Source organism: Triturus cristatus, chromosome 3_2 (assembly GCF_964204655.1).
Source record: "Triturus cristatus chromosome 3_2, aTriCri1.1, whole genome shotgun sequence".
Taxonomy (NCBI): domain Eukaryota; kingdom Metazoa; phylum Chordata; class Amphibia; order Caudata; family Salamandridae; genus Triturus; species Triturus cristatus.
This window is the reverse complement of record NC_140584.1, coordinates 199,098,033-199,122,592: the sequence shown is the minus strand read 5'-3', so window position 1 is coordinate 199,122,592 and position 24,560 is coordinate 199,098,033. Positions and strand designations below refer to the sequence as shown.

The window sequence follows — 24,560 nt, the reverse complement described above, 5'->3', positions numbered from 1 at the left end:
AGTACTCCTCCTTAGCGGCGACCACCAGTGTCTGTTGCAGTAGTTTGAAATAGTGTTTTAAGCACAGCTTGGCCCACACTAGCTTGTTGTTTTGCCTGCACATTTACACAATAGTGTTTTGTGAATGTGTGCGGTGTAGACCATGTAGCTGCTTTGCAGATGTCATTTAGGGGAATGTTCCCTAAAAATGCCATTGAAGCCCCTATCTTTCGGGTAGAGTGGGCTTTAGGGGGAATAGATAGTGTTCGTTTTGCCTTGTGGTAGCAAATTTATATACATTTGACAATCCACCTTGCAATGCCAGATTTTGATATGGGATTGCCTTTATGTGGCGGTGAGAAGGATACAAAAAGTTGTTTTGTTTTACGAAAAGGTTTTGTTCTGTCTATATAGTAAAGGAGTGCTCTCTTTACGTCCAGTGTATGAAGAGCCCTTTCTGCTACTGTTTGTGGTTGCGAGAAGAACACTGGCAACTCAACAGACTGGTTCAGATGGAAGGGAGAGATAACTTTAGGAAGGAATTTGGGATTTGTTTTGAAAACCACTTTGTTATGATGGAGTTGTGAAAGTGGTTCTTGAATGGTTAGTGCCTGTAGCTCACTGACTCTTCTAAGAGATGTAATTGCCACAAGAAAAGAGACTTTCCATGTGAGGAATTGTAGTTCGCATTTATGCAGAGGTTCGAATGGAGGACCCATCAATCTTGTGAGGACGATGCTTAGATTCCACACAGGGGAAGGAGGTACCCTGGGAGGAATTATTCTTTTTAGGCCTTCCATAAATGCCTTAATGGCGGGCACCCTGAACAGTGATAGGTGCTGTCTATTTTGTAGGTAAGCTGCAATGACAGCAAGATGTAACCTAATTGATGTGTATGCTAGATTACATCTCTGAAGATGCAGAAGAGAACATATAATGTGCTGAGTGGAGGCTTCTAGAGGGTTGATGTTGTTATTGTTACAGTATATAACAAATCTTTTCCACTTCTAGTGGTGGGGCGCCTAGCCTCTTTGATAATGTTCATGCAATCAGGGGGAAGATTGAGATAACCAAACTCTAGGACTTCAGGAGCCAGATCGGTAGGTTGAGCTGTGCTGGATCTGGGTGTTTGATCTCTCCATGGTTCTGTGTTAAGAGTTGTGGGGTTGTCTGACCCACATTGGAGCAACTAGGATCAGTGTGAGCGACTGTTGCTGCAGCTTGCGTACCACTAATGAAATGAGTGGGAGAGGCGGAAAAGCGTACGCAAATTTGCCTGACCAATTCATCCATATCGCATTGCCTTTGGACAATGGGTGTGGATATCTGGCGGCGAAGCTTTGGCATTTTGTGTTTTAATGTGTGGCGAAGAGATCTATCTCTGGCTGCCCCCACATTTGGAAGAACGGTTAGAGAACTTGTGGGTGAAGTTCCCACTCGTGAATCTGTTGTGTCTGTAGACTTAACAGATCTGCCATGTGATTTTTGAGTTCCTGGGAGATGTTGTGCTAATAGGAAAATGTTCTGAGGAATGGCCCATCTCCATATGCTCTGTGCTAGTTGAGAGAGCTGGAGAGAGTGCGTCCCCCCCTGTTTTTGTAAATAGTACATTGTTGTCATATTGTCCGTGCGGACTAAGACAGCTTTGCCTGATATATGTTTCTAGAATGATTTTAATGCCAGAAAGATTGCTAGTAACTCCAACTGACTGATGTGGAGTAGGCTTTTCTGAGGTGTCCATGTGCCCTGTATGGTGTGATGAAGTAGATGAGCTCCCCATCTGGTAAGCGATGCGTCTGCTGTTAGCACAATCTGTGGAACCGGCTCTCTGAACGGTCGCCCTTTGGAAAGGTTTTGGGTGTTCCACCACTGCAGAGAGAGATGTGTGCGGCAGTCCACCAACACCAGATATGTCAGCTGACCTTGAGCTTGGTTCCACTGACGTGCTAAGCATTCCTGTAAAGGTCGCATCTGGAGTCTTGCATGAGGTATTATGAACATGCAAGAGGCCATCATTCCTATTAGTTGCATATAAACACACGAGCTGGAAGTGAGTGTTGCGGTTGGAATCTTGCTATACGAGCTTGCATGCTTTTTGGGGTGTCTATTGTGGCACCCAGATATTGTTGGATGTGGGATGGTGGGAGGTGAGACTTTGGGAGGTTTATGGTAAACCCCAAGTCGTTAAGTAGTTGTATTGTGGCGTGTGTGTGATTTACACACTGGATATGTGACTTTGCTTTTATGAGCCAGTCGTCTAAATATGGGAAGACGTGAATCTGTTGTCTTCTTAAGTAGGCTGCTACCACTGCCAGACATTTCGTGAAGACCCTGGGTGTGGTGGTGACTCCGAACGAGAGGACTTTGAACTGGTTATGCAGGCCCTCTACCACAAACTGAAGGTATTTCCTGTGAGCAGGGTGAATGGGAATGTGGAAGCAGGCATCCTTGAGATCTAATGTGGCAAGACAGTCGCCTTGTTTGAGTAGCGGGAGGACCTGCTGAAGAGTGACCGTATGGAAATGGTCTGATTGTATGTAGAGGTTTAATGGTCTGAGATCCAAGATGGGTCTCAGGGTTCTGTCCTTCTTTAGAATGAGGAAATACAGGGAGTAAACTCCTGTGTTCTGGTGATGAAGGGGAACTGATTCTATGGCATGTTTTTGTAGGAGGGAAAGTACCTCTTGTTTTAGAAGCCTTAAGTGTTTTGCGGACATTGGACGCTGTCTGGGTGGAATGTGCGGGGGAGTGGAAGTGAGCTCCCAGCAATAACCGGATTGGATGATTTGTCTCACCCACCTGTCTGTGGTAATGGTGTTTCAGACAGGTAGGAACTGTAGCAATCTTCCCCCGACCGGAGTAGAGTGGTCGGGGGGGAGTGGAGGGAAGCCATTGTTTAGGGGTGGAGGCAGTACGAGTGTTGGTATTTTTGCCTCTACCCTTCTGGTTTTTGCCCCTGTAGCCTCCTCTGTAATAGCCTCTTGTAGATGAGGTCTGTGTTGGACTCTTGTACGAAGTGGAGGGGTTTTCGGTGGAAAAACCTCTAGAGGAACCTCTGTAAGAGGAGTGACGAAAAGAACTACTGGGAACTTGCGATTGCAAGGCTCCCATTGATTTGGCAGTGTTGGTGTCCTTTTTCATCTTTTCTAAAGCTGAATCTACGTTGGGTCCAAAAAGGTGTTCTTGATCAAATGTTTGATTTAATAAAGTGGTTTGGACCTCCGGCTTGGAGCCGGAAATGCGTAGCCATGCATGTCTGCATAAAAGGACGCTGGTGTGAATAGCCCGGGATGCTGTGTCTGAAGCATCGAGAGCACAACAAATGTAGGTATTTGTAATGACCTTGACTTCCTGGATGAGATCATTAGCTCGTGTCTTGTATTGATCTGGAAGGTGTTGCAGTAGGGTCTCTAGCTCATCATCGTGTGCCCTATCATATCTTGCGAGCAAAGCCTGGGTATTGGCAATCCTCCAAATATTAGCTGCTTGGGACGCTGTTCTTTTTCCGGACGTGTCCTGCAGTTTTGATTCTTTATCAGGAGGAGGGGCATCTCCTGTGGTTTGCGAATTGGCCCTTTTCATGGCGTTGGAGACCACTAAAGAATCTAAGGGTATTTGCCCTCTAATATAAACAGGGTCAGATGGGGCAGCTTTGTATTTCTTTTCTACCCTGGGGTTAATGACTCTGGCCCTTACAGGATCCTTGAACACCTCGGGAGCGTGTTTGATTACCCCTTTTAGCATGGGGAGAATGGCACTGGACCTTTGGGATGGTTCGAAAGTGTCCATGAGGAAATCTTCCTCTATAGGGTCTGTATGTAGGTTTACCCCGTGGTATTCTGCTGCCCTGTGTTTAAGTTGAGTGAACCCTATAGTGTCCTCAGGAGGGGATAGCCTAGATGGGTAGATGTCATCCTGAGGTGTGTCTGGGACATCTGGTATGTCATAATCTTCCCATGGATCCTTTGGGGCACCAGGAGCACTGGGTTCCCCTAAAGGGTGATCATCTCCCATGTCATCAGAGGTGTCATTATCATCTGGAGGTGGAGAAGATGGCGGGGGAGGTGAATATGGGATAGGAGAGTGGTGTGGAGGGGGAGGAGGAGAAGGGATCCTTAATGGAGAAGTAGCAATGTCTCTTTTTCAAGGGAAGTGGAGCTGGTATAGGTTTGTCCATTTTCCGTTTCTCTGAAGGGCTAAGTGTGAGTTGCCCTGTTTTAGGGTCTCTGAAGTGTTTTTTGGATAGGATCCTGTTGAAAAAGGTCCTCCTCAGACGTGTGTTCTTTCGGCGCCGACTTTTTGGGTGCCGGTTGTACACTTGGAAGATTTTTGTGTTCTTTAGGCCTGGAGGCGGGAATTTTCTTCAATCCAGATAGTGGTTTCGGTAACACAGTTTTTTCGGTTCCGGTGTTTTTTTCAGATCCGTAGGACTGTGCTCCGAAGGCTGAGAGCCCAAGGTTTTTGGAGCCGGGTGTTTGCTCGGTTCCGAGGATTTTTTCGGAGCCGGGCGTCCCTGCCAGTGGGTTTCGGCACCGAAGGCGTCGATGCGGAGGTAGGCTTCGGCACGGAAGAAGGCATCGGTTTCTTTTTTGGTGCCGGGGATGGAGTTTCGGCACCGACGGCAGGCTGGCTCGATCCCGAGTGGCCTGAAGGCTTTTGTATTGGCTTCTGTGCCGAGCCCGAAGGCGGGGCGTGAAAAGTTTTGTCCTGGTGTGCACCTATGCCCGACTAAGGTGTGACCGAAGCCTTTTTGGGAAGGTGGGTGGTGAGAAGTCGACGTCAGTACTTACGACCCACTGCCCCGGAGTGATGTCTTCAACGTCGGAGTTGTCGGAGCTGACGGCGCTGTGCTGGATCTGCTCCTGCTCCGGTACATTGATGCCTTCCTGGAAGATGTCGTCGGGAATGGATGTCGATGATCGAGCCATTGTTCTTCGAGCTCGACGGTCCCGGATCGTCTTCTTGGAGTGGAAAGAGGCACAAGCTGGACAATCTTTGGCCTCGTGCTCGGGTGAAAGGCAGAGGTTACACACCTCATGAAGATCTGTGTACGGAAACTTGGATCCACATTTAGGACACTTTTTAAAAGGAGTCCTTTCCATGAGCTGAAGGCCCAATGGCGCAGGTAGGCCCAAAGGCCTGCGTCGACGACTGAAATCGAAGATTTGAAGGTCTGGTAGAGATGCGCGTCGAAGGGAAACACGATCTAAACAATACCGAAGTATGGGTGAGGATTTCGTGTCGAAAAGATGATCGGTAACGACATCAAACTGGAGCGCGATGAACACATCTGAGCCAGATGGCAGAAAAAAAAACAATCTGACGATGGAGTCGATGCCCATGCGCACTATTGTCCAAAGGAGGAGCCACCTATCCCGTGACTTCCAAAGACTTTCCAGGACAACAACAAAGTGCAAACATCCGGGCCCAACACCAGATGGCGATCTATGCATAGTGTGTGATTTAAAGCTCATATGCCTCGAACAGACATTACAAATGTTGACACAGCTACTAGTTGACCTCTCACAGGATCTGACAGTACTGCCATGGGATCTCAAAAAGGTAATACACCAATATTTGGATAGACCCAACTCCAGACAAACACCGTATACTTCACTCTGGAAATGGGAAGGCTTCTACAAGCAATGGGGCTAGGAGATGTATGGAGAGTCCTGCACCCACAGACGAGGGATTCTCCATTTGCTCTGGAGCCAATGAATCACCCTCACAAATAGACCATTTTTACATTCCATGTATTAATTCACTGCAGCTGAACAATTGTCACACGGGGTGCTGGACCACTCCCCCTGACACTGGGGATATATAATGAAAGACACAGGAGACTGGAGAATGGTCTCATCGTGTGTGACAAACCCTACAGTGGTCAAGAGTTTGAGCGAAGCCACAGAGTGTTATTTTGTAGAAAATATAAACTCTCCTGCAGGAGCAGATGCACAGTTGGAAGCTTACAAAGCAACGGTAAGGGGGTGATTATTTCGGGAGAAGTGGGCCAACGTTGCGCCATTGAGTAGCTGATGGGGGCACCAGAACAGAAACTACAGCAGCTAGAAATAGAGCAAGCAATACAACCCACAGAAGGGAAAACATGCTTACTAGCAGCAAGAAAGGCTAACTAGCAGCAAAAAAAGAGGAATACAGGAACATACTAACCAAATATGTAAAGACGGTCTACAGGGTCCGGGAATAGTGTCTGTATGAAACAGACAACAAGGCCGGAAATTGTTAGCTTGGATGAATAGTTGGGAATAGGAGCAAAGACATATTAAAGAGATACAAAGCACCAAAGCCCATAAGGTAAAGGGGGGCATGCGAAAAACAAACATTTGCAGACTATTTACATTCCATTAACCAGTTCGGTATGAAATCAGTCCATCAGATCTTCAAAGTTTTATTAAAGACTAACCCATGCAACAACTAAGGAGGGCTACGAATATCTCACGGCAAGAGGAAACCACTGAGGATAAGATAGGGTACACACTAACACAGCTACAGACTGGAAAGACTCCTGGACCGAACAGTTTGCCTGTAGACTTCTTCATAAGATGGCAAATAATGTGACAAAGCCACTACATGACATGTATATGCAGGCATTCTGCTCTAGGAAACTGGTTGTAGGCCTAAGGACTGCAATGACTGCACTGCTCCATAAAGATGGGAAGCCCAGGGAGCCCTTTCAGTCCTATTGACCAATCTCCCTGCTTAATACATACAAAAATTAATGGTGAAAGTGTTAGCTAATAGATTGCAAACTGTGATAACAAACTTTATCCTCCCGGCACAAACTGGGTATATGTCACAAAGTTGTACCAAATTAAATCCTTGGCGCTTATACAACAATGTGGCCTTGGCATCGAAAGTAGTAGAACAGAGAGCAGTGGTGCCAAACTGACATTGAAAACATTCAACTCCACCGAATGGCCGTTCCTCCTCGCTATTTAAAAAGAAAGTGATTACAGCTCATAATTTATCAACTGGATACAGCTCCTATACACTGCACCCCTGTCGAGAGTGAGAGTTAACAGAAGACTTTTGCTGACATTTCCCATGACAGGGATGCCCATTAGGGAAAGGTACATGACAGGGATGCACCCTGTTAACTATGCTGTTCGCACTTGCCATCAAACTGCTGGAGGGATAGATACACATGGATGCACGAATACAAGGCTAGACCTGGGAGGAGGGAGGAATGGATAGCCCTCTATGCAGATGATATACTGCTTTATCTTGCTACCCCGGAGGCATCATTGCGTAAACGAGCAAAGGTATTTCATTACTTTAAAAAAGCAGTTACAGAAATCTAGCCATACCTTAATTGTAGTGTTGACAACTGTTGCATTATCGGAGGTTTCAACATCATGCCACTATAGCTGAATTATAAATCTCATGAGGATCAGTCAGATTATGACATACGCTGGATTTTATTCCATCGAGAAATGGATTCTCAGGATGCAATCTCAGTGGGAGGGTAAAACAGGGTAGGTAGAGGTACTTCTGGCCTAGTTGACAACTGTATTTACTGTCACTTCCTAGTTTCATATTTTTTTTAGCTGGTCTTTAAGGAATCAATATACTCTTTAAATGGAAAGAAAATCTCAGGGATAGGATTATTTTTTCTCTGCAGAACTCTGCTTTTCTTCTCGGTCTTTCTTTCACCTTTTCCTCTCCTTGTCCTCAAAGTTTTTTTGTTCTCCTATCAGATTGAAGACCTTTGTCCTTAAGACTCCCCCGTCTCTTTTCTCCTCGATGCACCTCTAAACGCTATGTGCCTTTAGGGGTGATTTTCTGAAGTAGCATTATCGCATTGATGGCCCATGCCAAACTTCCCAACAGCAGAGATGGTGCTGATTCTTTCAATACCAGTAGCAGGCCTAATAGTTAGACGGGATGTTGCTGTTGGTCTGGTTTAAGGCAACATGACATTGGCAAGAGCCATGGGAGAGTTACCCCAAAGGACTCAATAAGGAAGGATACTCAGGGTTGTGCAGACATAGATTACGAAAATCTTTTGAAGGTGAATTCACACTGGAGGCTTTTCTTTCTAGCCTTTCCTTCCTCAACAGGCCATAGAATGTAAAGCTCAGAGTGCTGTGAAGTGCCCAAGGTGAGGCCTCTCTGACATTCACACCCAAAATGTACCATTGATGGCTCTTGCTGTTCAGGACAAAGAAATTGTCAGATGCTATTTCTTAGGACACTCCAAGGTCATCCCTCCAATGTTTCTGTACCAACTCTGGACCTATGAATTTTGGGGGGCTGTCAGGAAATCACACTCTTCTTAAGTCTGGCTGTTGTTCAGCCAGACATCAAAACTATCACCTTGATTTAGAATTTGTCATATGGGTTACTCTGTCATAAGCATGACTGATAGCCTGTCTGCCTTATTGCAATCAGCATAATATATAATGCACTTGTAAATAACACTTGTGAAGGAGAAAGCCGACTGCCAAACTCTGAATCGGGCCCTCGCTGTTAATAGTGGCAGAGGCCCTTCGGATGGCTTTTTAACACCTACAGAGCAGTAAACAATCTGGATAAGGTGACATAAGGGAGTGAAACTACTACAGGAGCAGGGATAAGTGTATGAAAATAAATTCGACTTATTTTGGAAAGTATGCCTATCACAGGAATTATACAGGAATGTCGTGTTTCATGTTTTGTGCAAGAGAATTACAAGCATGATGTGAGAACTCTTCAAAAAGACATCTGAATCTATAAGATCCAGTGCAGGAGAAATTCATTTTGATCTTTCTAAACAACATGTGCTTTGTCATGGTGCTATGGTTTATGAATGTTTAATCTGTTATGAAGGTACGCTCTGAATAGGATGAGGGTCTAGTGGCTAAACGGTTGGCCGCGGAACTAGGAGACCCAGTCCTGGCTTTCTTATTCAAATGATGTAAACCAGGGAAAATCACCATATTTCTGTTTCTCAGATAACTAATCTACTCAATATCAGACCCCATTATAACACTTTGCACAGAAAGTGAAAGTATACATTAATAGTGAAACATGCATAGGATTACCCGATTGTATGTCTGCTTTAGGTTTGTGCGCATATTTTGTTCTCTAAGGCCAAAAATCCTAAGCAAAATCAACTGCAAGATTTTGTAGTGTGGCCAAGGATCAACAAAGTGAGTTACAGAAGTATTAAAGGTACCAAGAATGATATGCAGATCATTACCGTTATATTATCTGTATCTGTTGGATGCAGCATAAAGTGAACTTCCTGAAGATTCCGGAAACTCTTTTTCTTACTCGATTTGATCACTTGCTCAAACATCGAAGCAGCAACTACAGGTTTAGGAAAACCTAAATTTCCAGTTCCAATCGCTGGGAAAGTAATTGATCTGAAGTGCTTACTTTCAGTGCGCTTCAAGCATTCTTTGATAAGGTCTCGGAGTTCCTACAAGAAACAGATAACACAGTATTAGGAATATTTCTGTAAAGGTTATCGGCATACAGCTGAAATAGTTATATATAGCTGCAAATCTATTCCTCTTACTTTTACTAACATCACCTACAAAATGCGCTACATTGCTTGCTCTTATCTGTTATTTTGTTGACCACCATACACACATATTCTGGTATTTTGCTCAAGCTTTCATTTGATGAAGCAGCTACGATATTCCTGAGACATAAAAGAATCTGGAACAATCCAGTATTTCCAAAGAATTATGGGAGAACATAGGATCAGCAGAATGTCTTTTGCATTACCCTCTAGCTCCTAAAGTTCTCGCTTACACTATAAGGCTGAACCAAAAATGGGTCCAAGACCATTTTGGAGTACTGAGATCATGGAATTTCCTTTATCATAGGTACTAAGAAAAGTAATCACTTACCTGCAAATTTGGATGCCAGTGTTTTGTTGCTCCTGTAGCTAATTAAAGTCTAGGACATCCTCAAAATTTCAACACAGCAGAAGCACGATTCTGATAAGAACTAGAGTGAGAGCAGGAGAACAAAATAGAGTGAGCCTTCTTGGGGGTGTTTTCAAGGGATGTTGAGTTGTAGTCTATCTGATAACATCCACATCGGGGCCGGGGGGGTTGGGGGGGACCTAGTAGAACTCGTAGGCATCAGTCCCATTACGCAAGAGTGCCTCTCGGGCCTCTATTAACTTTCCGTTTTTACAAAGTGTACTCTACCCATGAGATGGTAACAACAATTGACATGTGGGGCATCACTTAGACAGAGCGGCACACAGAATATATAGAGATATTGAGTAGTGCAATAGTACTCCCTATGTTGATAGTGGATTACTTTAAATGTGCTATATATCAGGTTGAATTGTGGCTTCCAGTTGGCGTCAGTGGAGATACTACAACAGTAGAAAAATGTAATATGGTGTTCTAGTTTTGTAAAATAGTGAGGCACCATAATAAAAAATAGTTTTCACTGCAGTGAATGCGTATGTAAACTTGCCCATTTGGACTACATTCCAATGGTCAATCCAAGATATTATCGCACCCTGCACTACATGGCATCAGCTTCATGGTTCCTGAAAAAGTTTATAATTTTTCAAGGAGTGAAAAGTATCTCTATCGAACTTTGATTAGTAAGGACATGTAAAGATGGAGTTCATGCCATATCTCGAGTGATCTAACGTCCACAGCCAGAGCAGAGGTAAAGCTGTTGGTGTGTAGAACGAGGAGTTAATTTCTCTTTTTAATTATAATTTAGAGTCAAGGTGTTGTCATTTTTCAAAAACATCCGTTTGTGCAGAAGAAAGGATAGAAAGACAGTTCTTTAGGATGCAGAGGTCTTGAAATGGATATCCCTTAGCAGAGCTGAAAATCACTGCCATATTGGAAAAAGACAATGTCTGCCTCCTTCATTAATATTATTATATGTCCATATGTAAGACTAACAAGACAATAAGACAGACACAGAAGCTGGCCCCTGATAAACTCCTCAGGTGACATGGATAGGGTATGAGGTGGTGCTACCAAACCTGAAAGCAACAAAGAAGGAAAACCAGCTCTTGTAGCCTCTTGGAGCCTTTTCTAAAGTAAGTGTAAAGGAGGTTGCTGTCTGGACGGCTCCTTATTGTTGGAAACTCAGTGCTGACAAAATTGAGGTGTTGGTGGTCAGTTATAAAATGAAACGCAGGACATCAGTTTGTCAACTAGAATCTTTAGATAGCTGCCTCCAGGCCAAACCAACTATTAAACATCTGGGCTTCTGGTTGGATGAAAATCTCACTTTTGAGACGTAGGCATATAAACTGGCCTCCACATGTTTTGGTATCATGAGAATACTTAAAAAGATTTTAGACCTTCTCTCACCACCCTCTTGGAAGAGTATGGCACAGGCACCAATTCATTCCTGGTTAGATTACGGAAATTTCCTCTACCAGGGATGCCCGCTCCACATGTTGAAGTGACTCCAGGTGATCTAGAATACAGCAATAAAACTGTTACTGAAGGTACCGCGGTATCAATCGATATCCGGGTATTTGGCTTCCTTGCACTGGTTTCCAGTTAAAAATGGAATTCAATTTAAATTGTTATGTACTGCCCACCGAGCTAAGGCCCTCAAATTCTGTTTCTCTTGTTTCGTGTGGAGGTCGATCTTTCTTCTTCCTCACAGCAAAAGTTTGGAATGATTAACCTAGTAGGTTGAGGATGACTGAGGTAGAAGGTCTGTTCAGGAAACTATTTAGAACCTGGCTGTTTGGTGATTAAGCTTCATATAACAAGGCGAGGGAGTGAAGAGGTAGTGTCATACGTGGACACTAGGGCGGATACGTCCTCCTCTAGTATTAAGACATTAAATCAAAAGGATCCACCATATAGATCGGACAGTGTTCAAGGGAAATGTTTCTAGGAAATGTGTCGCTCATCCAGATGAGGAGGCACACAGTGTTTGCTTAAATACCCCTCACACACCAAAAGGGCCCTTGGTGTCATGCTTCGTCATAGGGGTCTTCCCGCCCCGCTACGTAGCTATAAGGTGGATCCTTTTGATTTAATGTTTGGTGATTAAAACTTAAAAGTGCTCTGGTGCTTTTAGCGCGGAAGCCCCGGGATCGTAGCCATCTGCTATACAAGTACATCTGAAATTAACTGAATTAACTCTACTCTGAAACACATGGGTTTCAAGGACCTTGATAATACTGTGATAAGTTATGGTGTTGAATGGCAAGCTAGCCAGTAACGTATTTCTTCACAACTTTGCCAAGCACGACTTTGCCTCTGGTTGTGGGTTACAAAATTGGTTGGGGGATCATGCTGACGTATCTTTGAACAGACAGGAAGAGGGAGGTGATTTGCCATATTTATTTTATAAGGTAATCCGGGAAGAGAGAGAAATGCTCATAATAATAATAATGCAGAATAGTTATGAATTTTTTTTGATCTTATCTTGGAAGAATATGGTTTTTAATGATTTTGGAAAAATGAGGGCAGTGGGGTTCTCTTGATTGAGTAGGATTGTAGTGCGGACAGAATTAAACAATTTTACTGGTTAAAGTAGTTGAGGCCTTGTTGGAAGTCATGGATTCCTGTGGTTTCCCTCAGCTGGTGAAGAGTCCGACACACACAGCGGGTCATACCCTGGATGGGATTTTTTCAAATGATCCCAGGATAAAGATCATGGACTCTATTCCCCCTCTCTTGGTCTGACCATTTTGCTATTCCTTTTACCCTTGGGATGGGAGGATCCCACCAGGACCCCAATTTTAAGAATAGGGTGGAGCTGAAAAGAAATCTTAGATTGATTAGTAAGGAGAATCTGCTTGTCAAACTTAGCAATTACAGTTGCCCCCCTTATGCGGATGTCAATGCCGTCTATGACGATTTTACCAACTGGCTAATGATAGCCTTGGACTCCCTTTGCCCCTCTTAAGATGCACTATGTGGCACGAAAGCGCCCCTCAGCCCCATGGTTTCTTGAGGGGTAGAGAAAGCTTAGACAGGTTTGCCGACAGCAGGAAAGAAAATGGCGCCTGGACCCGACTATAGCTGAAAGGGATCTGCACAATCTTAGGTTAAGGGAATATAAGGATGCCATTAATAATGAAAAGGTCTCCTACTATACTAGAATGATGCAATCTTTTAGATCCCCCAGGGAACTTTTTACAATGATCAACTCCCTCTTAGCCCCCTCAACCACTGCTAAAAACGAGGTCTCTCAGGACCTTTGTGATAAAATGGCAGATTATTTCCATGCCAAAATTAAGGACATATACTCCTCTTTGGAGAAGTCAAACTCTGTGGGAGCTAAAATTAATCTCCTATCTGATTTTCAGGTAGTACCACAGAAGGATTGCCGTTTGCGCTCCTTTCCCCCCATTTCTCAAGAGGAGACTGAGCCGTTGTTAAGTGAGATTAGATCTGTCCTCTTAAGATTTTGAAATTAGGAAGTGAGGCCATTGTACCCCCCCCCCCCCGACCACTATCATTAATACTATTATTTCTTCTGGCCAAGTTCCCGCTATATGGAAAACTGCGGTGGTAAAACCTCTGCTTAAGAAGGCCTCTCTTGATCCTACAGAATTAAAAAACTTTCGGCCCATTTCCCTACTGCCCATTCCAGCTAAGATCTTGGAAAAACATCTCAACTGCCACCTTAGTTCTTATCTGGAGGAACATCAACTGCTTGATGGCTCACAGCATGGTTTCAGGAGTGAACACAGTATGGAAACGGCCTTAACCGTTGTCCTTAATAACATCCGACAACAGGTTGATGCTGGTCATTCCACCCTACTGATCCCCCTGGATCTGACGGCAGCTTTTGATACCATCTCTCCCTGTAGACTGTTGGGCAGGCTTCGGGAAATTGGGATAGAGGATTCTGCACTTAATTTGCTCTCCTCGTTTCTTTTGAGCCGATCACAAAGAGTTAAGATAGGCCAGATCAGTTGACTGGGGGTGAGTGCTTGCAATGTTCAACACTCCGTCCATCATTTCCTTTGGTTTTTGCTTTGTTCGCCATAAGTTGGCAGGGTATGCTCAGACGTGAGTCCCTTGCTCAGTTTGCCACTGGATTCAAGCAAGCCTGGCTGAAGACGGCTGAAATGCCAGAAACCGGTCCTAGGAAGCTTGTTTCCGGTCCAGGGATGACATGGCTTGGCAGTTCGGGCTGGACTGTTCCCATGAGGCACAGGGTCAGACTGATTTGCATATGGCCATGTCTGAACTGGGGTGGCAGAGTGGGCTAAAGAACGGTGATGGATTAAACCCAGATCAGTTGACTGGGGGTGAGTGCTTGCAATGTTCAACACTCCGTCCATCATTTCCTTTGGTTTTTGCAATTTCTTTCTGCCCCTAAGCCATTGTCTTGTGGAGTCCCTCAGGGATCCTCATTGAGTCCCACCCTTTTCAATATCTATGTAGCCCCGCTCGCTACTGTGGTAAGGTCTTTTGACCTACAAGTGCTTTCCTATGCTGATGACACTCAGATTTTGATTTCCATCACTGAGAGTGTCTCCGCTTCAGCACTTAATTTCAAAAACTGGATGCGGGCGGTTGCTGCATGGATGGTTGAGAACTATTTAAGACTCAATGGGGATAAAACGGAGGTCCTAATTTTCCGAGGCAAGATTGACATCTGGTCAGAGGCCTGGTGGCCTGATTCTATTGGATCCTGCCCCAGCGGATCCTGCCCCAGCCCATGTCTTATTGCCAAGAACTTAGGCATTATTGTGGACTCCGTGCTCTCCCTGGGCTCTCAAATAAATAGGACAGTCTCTACCTGCTTTGGGATGATACGGACTCTCAGGAAGATTTTCCGTTTTTTGTCCCTTTCCTCTCGCAAACAGGCAGTGCTGGCCCTTGTGGTGTCTAGGTTACACTACTCCAATGCTCTCTACCTGGGGATTAACAAGGGACTTCTTCATCAACTCCAATTGGTTCAGAACGCCGCCGCTAGGCTGGTGATGGGGCTCCCTAAATTCCACTCAGTCTCAGCCACTACCAGAAGCTTGCATTGGCTCACGTTGGGGAGTAGAATTGTGTTTAAAGCCTTATGTCTAGTTCACAAGGCTGTCCACAATAAGGGGTCAGAAGGCATCAATAAAATGTTCCAAAGATATTGTCCTGGTAAGGGCCTGAGATCTGCAACTAAGAACCAGGTTATAGTTCCCATGGCCAGGAAAGCCAGATTGGGGGGCGAGGGGAGCTTTCTCTTTGATAGGGGCCAATCTGTGGGATTCCCTCCCTTCCCCTATCTCCACTTTGGAATCACATTCAGTTTTTCGAAAGACCTTGAAGACCTGGCTCTTTACCTGTCCTAATGCTGTTTCCAACCTGAATCTTTAAGCGCTGACTTTTTAGACCTCTCCTACCATGGTCCTGATCCGCAGCGCCTTGACGCCCCTGGGCTAAGTTTGCGCTTTATAACATTTATATTCATTCATTCATTCGCAGCATGTGTAGTGTGACTGAGACAAATGTGGTTTAAGTGGTTGCTTAGAATTACATTTCGCCAAGCTGAATAAGGTATTTTGTTTGGTTCAGTGCTCTGCTAATCTTGAATTGATGATACTGAGCTATATAGCAAAGTTAACTTTACGCTCGTCATCCTCTCAAGCCACTTTAATCGTCAAAAGGGTTTCGATGGATCTCCACTGTCTCTCCAATATCGGAGTATTGGTTTTCTTATAAAATAGACAATCAGAAAATCCTGTATTACTTTTTTTTTTTCATCAGTAAGCTTTTTCTTTTTGATTGTGCAGTTGTATCAACAGCTTTTTGTCTTGCATGATCTCAATTTGAAAACTATGCATTCGAACACAGAGTAATAACTGTGCTGCAAAGATGTTGGTTAGTGCCTGCACCATAACGATTCTGTCCACATTCAAAAGATCTTTTCAGTACAGACATTGACAGAGTGTGTTCTAGCAAGAAGGAAGACTGCATGCAAATATTACAGGGCTAATGGAACGCACAGAACTATTTGATTCCTGGGGCTAAGACGCTATACTTTATTCTGATCTAAATCTGTAAAAAAAAAAAAAAAAAAAAAATCTAATACAAATCTAGAATTTTTCCTGTTTCAAGTTATAATGGCATAAGCTTTTCGGGGGGTTCAGGCCAGCTGTGGGACAGCATGCCATAATTTACATCAAAGTCTCCTCTCTAAATGTGGAATGTATTCAGCATATGCTCTGTGATATAGTTGGTGAGATATGCAATATAGTTTACATTTTTTCCCAGGCCAGCGTGATGTGATTTATTAACAGTAAACCCGTGCTTTTTCTCTGTCATTCTAGATAGCATGTGGAGCCAAAATACCTAAGACAACTTGAGACTGCTTACAGAGCCAAAACACTGAGGTTACACGGAAATCTAGACTTAAGTTGTCCTTGGTACCTCCAATGATTGTGTGGGGTACATTTGCTGGTCAGCATTTAGGCAGAAACCTTTTTATATGCATCTTGCGGATAGTTAGGTAGTCAAAGTACCTCTCAATGGGCTCAGATTGGGTGAAGTTTTTCCTCCAACCAGCTGTGATGTGAAGCATGTGCGTTTGAGGAGATAGAAGCATGCAGTTTCCAAAAGCACACGTTGAAAAGAGATAGTAATATTGCATGTCGGATGGAACTAAGCTAATACATAGGGGAAGCTATCACAAATTGCTCAAAGCAGATTAATGTGCAATTCGAGTCCTATACACTCAGCATAATGATACAGGGCAGTATTGTTATAGATGCTTGTGCTGTGGGGATGAGAAGCAGAAGCTGATCATAAAATACTATATATTTTAGATCATTTATACACAGGATGAAGGAAGACAGAGGTTTTGCCTGTAAGCTGCAGGAGGCATGACTCCAGATCCCACAATGTTTGTGAATAAAGCTAACTTTACACCTATGTCTATGACAGTTTGGGAGGAATCAGTGACGATGGGGTGCCTTTTGGCATTGCATCCATTTAAGAGTGCACTGGCCATGGAATGATAAATGAGTTCTTTTGCTGGAAGTGAGCTGGACAGTGCCACAGATCCCAGTGGTGATAATGAAACATGCTGGGGAAACCCAGGCTTGATTAAAATATCAGGAAGATGAGTACAGGCAAAAATCAAGAGTCATCTTTTTTCTTAACTGCAGCACCCCTTCTTTTCTGTTTATGCAGAGAATGGGTAGGAATCTGATGCGATGGAGCTCTGAGCGGCACAGATGGAGAGGTAAGTGCAGTCTGTATTTTCAAGACTGATTGATGTAGAGCAGATCTTTTAAAGTACCAAGGGAAATGATTTCTGTAAGAGCTGTATGAAATAGTTGAGTGTGTTCTGCTCTCCAGTGTGACAATGTGGGACTAGACTAGAAGCCTTAGGTTAGTTTGAGAAAGATTTGCCATATTACCCAGATCAATTGTTTCACACCTGACTTCTGTTTTCTTCCAGTAGACTCAACAATCTGCAAGACAACTGGAGGTGGGGAATAATTTTGCTTGATGTTCAACGCTACACGGTTGTATGTCACAATATCAATAACACACACATAATATGACAAATGGGGTGATACTTTCATAAACTATATGTGGGACACAATACTTTTGTCAGACAAGGTCATGCTATTCTGGTCCCATACCACTGTGGCGCACCATAGTAGAAAGAGGGAGAACCCAAACTGCACCTCCCTCATATAGTTAAGAGTGGCTACTGCCTCCTGTAAGAGGCAATGACTAGACTTATGGTTGGTGGCAGGTAATTGGTAATAGTGGGACACAGGGCTTTTTTTACTTGCAACCTTAGTAAGAAGGTAGGCTAACTGGCCTTCACTCTGTAAACTCCAGTCTCCAATAATTAAAGCCCTTGCCTGGTTAGCAAAAGCAACATAATCCAAATGTATAGGAGGAGCAGAAATGCTTTCCCAGGCTACAAAGTGCGATAGTGAGCCTGTAGTGTAACTGAACCACCTGGAACAGGAGGAAAACCTGTATCTGCTGAGATCAGGATCTTGAGAGATAAAGAATGTTCCTTTTGATTTCAGGTCTTTGGATTGTGTCCCATTGGCGGCAGTCTGTCACCCTGAACAATGAACTGTTTTTAGAACTTTGCTCCATGCTCTAACCATTACTGAGAAACACACGCTTGAGGTCAAGACAGGCAGTCAATCAAGATTCACAATTCCAACTGGTAATACCTACGGTCCACTTTGACACCAAGTCTATTGGTGTCTTGAACAGATGAAAACCTTGAAGCTCACGATGTGCAGGCATCTTTACACAAGTGCACATGTGAAGACTCCGAGTCAGTAAATAAGGCATAAATCCACTATCAAGCCAATGCTGTAGCTTCAGAGAACAGGGTATTTATTAACAGTTAAGTAAAAAGAGATGCCTAAACTAAGGCACAGAGAAAAAATCAATAGGTGCAAAATATATGCATTAATTGGTTTGACATGCAAGGTGTTACATTTTCAAATAACATTGAGCCCAATGGCCAAAGTCATCCTAGGTCTGTCAACATACAAGTTAATCAGGCATAGATAAGAGAAACATACAATATAGAAAATAATTTCTGTCAAATGTCTGGCTCTCTTGTTCAGTGGCACTAGTTCTGGATGCAAACTTATCAGATTGTTTAGGTTACAACTTTCTTGCTTAGTTACCAGTGGTGCAAAAAGCATCCATTCAATGGGTCTAGATGCATCAAGAACCTCATTCGACATCTGTGGTAGGTGTTTGGGCAAAGTCAAAGTCGTTCGCAAAGATAAATGACTGTCCTATTTTAGAAAAGGTCTCAATATAGGGGCTAAGTATTTATGCAGCAGCTTTCAACATCAGTCTTCACACAAACCATTATTCCATATGATTAGGGTTTTTGTTTGAGGAAAAATTAACTATCCATTTTTTGTCATAATATTTATTATTAAAAAAAATATCAGATATCTCTGCAATAAATCTCCAATATAACAGAACATGGGCCAAAGACACAAAACCATGTATTGACTTGCATAATCAGATAGATGGAGCTAAAACCTACTGGATAGACAATTTTTTAAAATGTCTTTTCAATGTTCACCAAGAAGAGGTCATGTCAGTATTCAACGAGGAGTACTCAGCTAGTACCACATTTTAGGTTCTATGATTAGTTGATGATCACAATTTGTTAGTGGGAAGGATCTCCTGAACAGAGAGAGAAAATGTTTCTTTTTTGTAAAATCTCCTGTTCTGTTCCCTCTCTTAATAAGGACTCTTTTCTTACTATCAACAAGCAATACTTTTCAAACTGACAGGCAGAAAGAAGGCTGACTCGCATTGGGCAACTTCTTAGCTTTTTTTTTCCTTCCCAATTTGTTTGGTTCACTACAATTGCTCGATTTTTGAACAGTAGGAATATCAAGATTATTTATAACAGGCACTTAAGGTAAAAAAACAAACTAGAAGAAGGACAATCTGAATCTTAAAATATGAGCTTCTCCTTGGAGTAATCTGCCCAATTATGGGCTTCTCCCCGGACTAATTTGCCTATTGGTTCCAAGGAAAACAATATTAACACCATTGCTAACGTCACCCTAATTACACTTTGCACTTCAAATACATAAATTCTTGACAGATCCTTAGGTACCATTTTGCAATATAATGAAATGGACCAGAGTACATACATCTCATTTTGACTGAGTATTGCAATACTTAATGATGAATGTGCCATAACATGCAAGCCTTTAGTTTCTTAAAGTCTCATGCAAGAAGTCAAGATACATTTTATTGCCAGTCAGTGACTGAAAACGTTCTCAAGGGGGTGGCATACTATGTTTAGGAACCCTTTGCGCGAAAATCACTTCCTCCTAAATTATCAAAACGATTTTCAAGTTTACCTTCCTTAATGAAATTAGGTAGACAGGTATACAAAACACCCAATGCACATTCAGAACACTAATAGCTTTCCAAGGTTCCAATTTGAATAGCAAAAACAGGAAATAAAGTACACTTGAACTGATGGTTCCCTTGATGTATTACATGATTTGATACAATTGTCCTGTCATTAAAAATCCATTAGCTTAATCATTTACTATTGTTCACAGAATCATTTAAATAGATTTGATCCTGGATTACACCAAAAGGCAGGAAGAAAAAGTGCATAATTTGTGTTCCTTGAGTTTTCAAAAATGTAAGCAAATAGATAATATTGAACATGCTGAATTAGTATCCACCATCAGTGAACCAACTGACTTTGCCATAAAATAAGAGTGAACCATGAAGATGCAGGTCACCGTTTATTTGCAGAGTTTTAATCTGTAGGCTTTTATGTACCAGAAAGCCAATATAATTATCTGGCATGATTATGTTTCTGTTAATTAAATTCACACATTTGCTTGAAGTTAACTGAAGAGTGCTTCACAAGACATAGGTGCCTGATTCCGATACATAATTTTTCATGCATTCCTGCAAAATCACACCACACCAAATGGATTATGTTACTTACCCTGTAAGCATATGTTCGTGGCATGCAGAGCTGTAGATTCACATGCTTTGCATACTCCTACCATCTAGTGTTGGGTCCGGATGTTTGCAAGATGTTTTTCTTCGAAGAAGTCTTTCCTAGTCAGGAGGTAAGGTGATTCCTCCTTTCAATGATACTGTGCATGGGCATGGACTCCATTGTTAGATTGTTTTCCCGCAAGAATGGAGTAATTATGTGTGCTATATAGATGTCCATGCGTATGTAGTGTGAATATTAAGAACTGCAACAACCACAGGTGTCCAGGGAGGATGCGTGTGAATCTACAGCTCTACATGCCAAGAACAGATGCTTAAAGGGTAAATAACATAATCCGTTCGAGGCATGTGTGCTGTAGATACACATGCTTTGCATAGACTAAATAACAGTACTCCTCAAAGCGGTGACTAGCCAGTGGATGTTGCAGTTGTCGGAAAAGTGTGTCTTTAGCACTGCCTGCCCTACATTAGCTTGTTGGCGTGCTAAGACATCCACACAATACTGTTTTGTAAATGTGTGTGGTGTGGACAATGTAGCTGCTTTACATATATCAGCTATGGTAAAGTTACCTCAAAAGACCACAGATGCTTCTATTTTGCAAGTAGAATACGCTCTAGGAGGAATATTTAAAGTTCTTTTAGCTTTAATATAACAAGTTTGAATGCATTTGACTACCCACCTAGAAATCTAGAGTAAACACACCAAAAAGTTGTTTTGTTTTACGAAAACTCGTTGTCCTGTCGATATAGTATAGTAGTGCTCTTTTAACATCAAGCGTGTCTAGAGCTCTTTCTGCTACTGAATCATGCTGGGGAAAGAAGACAGGTAACAACTGACTGATTAATATAAAAAGCAGAAACTACTTTTGGTAAGAATTTAGGATTTGTTTGAAGAACCACTCTATATTTGTCTAGCTGAAAGAAGGGTTCGTCTAATGTCAATGCCTGTAACTCACCAACGTGCCCGAGTGAAGTGATGGCAATTAAGAAGGAAACTTTCCATGAAAGAAATTGTAACTGACATCTATATAATGGTTCAAATGGTGAACCTATAAGCCTAGTAAGAACAATGATGAGATTCCACACAGGTGCAGGTGGCACTCTGGGTGGGATTATTCAAGGTCTTCCATAAAAGCTTTAATAACTGAGACTTTGAATAAGGACAAATGTTGTCTGTTTTGCAAATATGCAGCTACTGCTGCAAGGTGTAGCCGAATGGATGTGAAGGCTAAGCCTACTTGTTGCAGATGCAAAAGACAACAAATAATATTCTGAATAGATGTATCTAATGGATATATTTTATTGTTATTACAATAAATAGCAAATTGTTTCCAATTTGCTGCATAACATGCCCTAGATGTAGGTTTCCTTGCTTCAAGGATTGTCATACAATCTGGTGGTAGATTTCAATATCCAAACTCTAGGACTGCAGGAGCCAGATCGCTAGGTTGAGCTCCTTGGGGTTTGGATGTCTGATTTATCTATGGTCTATGTGAGAAGGCGGGATGGGAGATGTAGCTTTCGGTGTGGAACTACTGACAGTTCTAGTAATGTGGTGAACCACGGTTGACTAGCCCACGTGGGAGCCACTAGAATCATTGTGAGTGATGTCTGCCTGAGTTTCTGAACCAGAAATGGAAGGAGAGGGAGAGTCGGAAAAGAGTAAGCAAATTTCCCTGACCAGTTCATTCACAGGGCATTGCCTTTGGATAGATAGTGGGGAAATCTGGAGGTGTAGTTTGGGCATTTTGAGTTATGTGCTGTGGCAAAGAGGTCTATTTGAACCTGGGGATGAATTTCCAATTTGTGTATTTGTTGCCGCATCCTGCTGAGAAGGTCAGCAAACTGACTGTTTATCCCTGGAAGGTGTTCTGCCAGAAGATTAATTTTGTGATGTATCGCCAAACGGTCTGAGAGAGGGGTGACAATTGTAGAAAGTGTCCCCCCCACCCTGTTTTTGTACATAGTTGTCATATTGTCCATGCGGACTAAGACAACTTTGCCTACTAGGTGAGGCTGAAACACTTTTAATGCCAACTGATCGGCTAGAAGTTCCAAGTAATTGATGTGGAGACTTCTCTGTTTGGTGTCCCATAAACCTTGAATTGTCATATGCTGGAGATGGGCACCCCAGCCTGTGAGAGATGCGTCTGCTGATAGTACAACTTGTGGAATAGAGTTGATGAACGGCCGCTCTTTTGACAGGTTTTGTGTGCTCCACCACGGCAGAGAGCGATGAGTGCGGCGGCCTAACAACACTAGACATGTTAATTGACCCTGTGCTTGACTCCACTGATGTGGTAGACATTCTTGAAGTGGGTGTATGTGTAACCTCGCATGAGGCACTATGAGAATGCATGATACCATAATTCCTAACAACTGCATGAAAGTTTTCACTGGTAGGTCCTGGTTTAACTGAAACTGCAGTAAGATCTTTTGAAAAATTTGAATCCTGGCTGCATTAGGAGAAGCTAGAGCTGTATGAATGTTGAGTGTTGCTCCTAGATATGATTGCAGTTGTGAGGGTTGAAGATGGGATTTTTATGCATTGACTGTGAATCCTAAGTTATAAAGGTTTATTGTAGACTGACTTTGTTGTAAACACTTTCTCTGTGTTTTGGCTTTGATGAGCCAATCGTCCAGGTATGGGAAGACATGGATTTGTTGTCTTCTCAGATGAGCTGCTACTACCGCCAGACATTTTGTTAATACTCTGGGTGCAGTTGTCACTCCAAATGGAAGTACCTTGAATTGGTAATGCTTTCATGCTAACACTAACCTGAGGTATTTGCAATTCGCTGGATGAATAGGAATATGAAAGTATGCGTCCTTTAGGTCTGGGGTAGACAAAGTCGCCTTGGTGTATCAATGGAAGCACTTGTTGGAGAGTGACCATATGAAAGTGTTCTGATAGTATGTACAGTTTTAGGGGTCTTAAATCCAATATTGGTCTTAGAGACCCGTACTTTTTGGGAATCAGGAAATATAGTGAATATACTCCTAACCTTTGATATTGTATTGGAACAGGTTCTATAGCTCCTTTTGCTAATAGGGCTTGTACCTCTTGTTTGAGTAGCTCTGAGTGTTGAAATGACATCCGATGATTGTGAGTTGGAATATTGGGGGGGGGGGGAGCGATCGCTGGTGAGTTTTAGGCAATAACCATGTTGGATAATGTCTAAAACCCATTTGTCCGTGGTTATTGCTTGCCAAATAGGAAGAAAGGGCTGTAGTCTTCCCCCGACAGGTGTAATATGATCGAGGGGAATGGTAGGTAAGTCACTGCTTATTGGGAGATGGAGTGGTACCTTTGAAGTTGTTCCCTCAGTAGCCTCCCGTATAGAAACCCTTTGGGGAAGAGGGAAGCGTGTTTGTTTTATAAGAGGAAGTATTGGGATCTGAGGTATAGGTTTTGGATCCTCCTCTATAAAATGAGCGAGGAAAGGAGCCTCTGCTAGATGGTGACTGCAGGGCTCCCATAGATTTCACCACCTGTGTCTTTCTTCATTTTCTCAAGTGACACATCTACTTGAGGTCCAAAAAGGTGTTCCATACCAAAAGGAACATTTAAATAGATTTTTGAACTTCCAGAAATCCTAAGCCATGAATGCCTATGGAAGAGCATGCTGGTATTAATTCCTCTTGCTGCATTGTCAGCTGGATCTAGTGCACATCGAATGGAATCATTTGATGTTAATTTCCCTTCCTGTACTAGCTCTTGTCCCTTGTTTCTATGCTCTTCTGGGAGGTACTGTAGAATTTCCTTTATATTATCCCAGTGGGCTCTAGCATATCTTGCTAAAAGAGCCTGTGTATTAGCAATGCGCCACTGGTTGGCAGACTGCGCTGCTATTCTTTTGCCTGATGCATCAATTAATTTAGACTTCTTGTCTGGAGGAGGTGCATCTGCTGCTGTTTATGAATTAGCTTTTTTGCGAGAGAGAGAGTGTCTAAAGGCAGCTGCCCTTTGATATAAATTGGGTCAGATGGTGGAGGTTTGTATTTTTTATCAACTTGAGGTGTTAAAACACAGGCGCGTACTGGGTCTTTAAATATGTCATCTGTATGTCTTAATATACCCTTTAACATAGGCAAGCTTTGTGTGGTTCTATGTGTGGTATCTAATGTCTCAAACAGGAAATCTTACTCTAAAGATTCTTTATAAAGAGCAAC

The 24,560-nt window shown here is 42.8% G+C and overlaps 1 protein-coding gene across 1 annotated transcript in view; it reads right to left on the bottom strand.

Moving 5' to 3' along the window:
* Positions 1-24,560, bottom strand: part of PARP14 (poly(ADP-ribose) polymerase family member 14) — a 924,447-nt gene that overhangs the window by 590,018 nt on the left and 309,869 nt on the right. The window contains exon 9 of the mRNA XM_085647500.1: positions 9,182-9,403. Coding sequence (XP_085503626.1) covers positions 9,182-9,403 — 222 coding nt within the window. The remainder of the gene's footprint in view (positions 1-9,181; positions 9,404-24,560) is intronic.